General features: G+C 68.1%; 1 protein-coding gene across 1 annotated transcript; it reads left to right on the top strand.

Annotated features, from left to right (window-relative positions):
• Positions 1–17: 17 nt before the first annotated feature.
• Positions 18–661, top strand: LOC117799352 (ATP-binding cassette sub-family A member 2-like; the record flags this gene model as incomplete). The annotated part of the gene is made up of 2 exons (XM_034651827.1): positions 18–203; positions 438–661. Coding segments are annotated over exons 1-2 (378 nt in total), but the record flags the coding sequence as incomplete, so codon positions are not given.
• Positions 662–673: the final 12 nt, after the last annotated feature.

Raw genomic sequence — 673 nt, 5'->3', positions numbered from 1 at the left:
GCGATCCTGGGCTCCCCCAGGCCGCACCATCCTGCTGTCCACCCACCACATGGACGAGGCCGACCTGCTTGGGGATCGCATCGCCATCATCTCCCACGGGAAGCTCAAGTGCTGTGGCTCCCCACTCTTCCTCAAGGGCACCTACGGGGACGGCTACCGGCTCACTCTGGTCAAGCGGCCTGCTGAGCCTGGGGACCCCCAAGGTCTGTGCAGAGGCTGCCTGAGCCGTCCTGGGGCCCCCCTACCCCAGGACCCCTTCTCCAAGCCCAGTGAGCTTACGGGGTGGGCTCCCGCCGCTGCCTCAGTGAGCCTAGCGTGCCTGGTCGGGCCTGGGGCTCCCCCTTTTCATGCCTCCTCTTGACCTGGCTGGGCCTCGTGGAGGCTCCCCCTCCACCAGCCCCCGAGTACAGCTCCTCTGCGTTCTCCTACCTTCCCAGAGCCAGGGCTGCCAGCCAGCCCCCCAGGCCGCACCCAGCTGAGCAGCTGCTCAGAGCCCCAGGTCTCCCAGTTCATCCGCAAGCACGTGGCGTCCTGCCTGCTGGTCTCCGACACGAGCACAGAGCTCTCCTACATCCTGCCCAGCGAGGCCGCCAAGAAGGGGGCCTTCGAGCGTCTCTTCCAGGTGTGGGCGGAGCGGGCTCAGAGGGGGTCCCTTCCCACGGTGGGGTGGAGC

Source organism: Ailuropoda melanoleuca, unplaced genomic scaffold (genome assembly GCF_002007445.2).
Source record: "Ailuropoda melanoleuca isolate Jingjing unplaced genomic scaffold, ASM200744v2 unplaced-scaffold47908, whole genome shotgun sequence".
In the NCBI taxonomy this organism is placed as follows: domain Eukaryota; kingdom Metazoa; phylum Chordata; class Mammalia; order Carnivora; family Ursidae; genus Ailuropoda; species Ailuropoda melanoleuca.
This window is presented reverse-complemented; position numbering and strand designations above follow the sequence as displayed.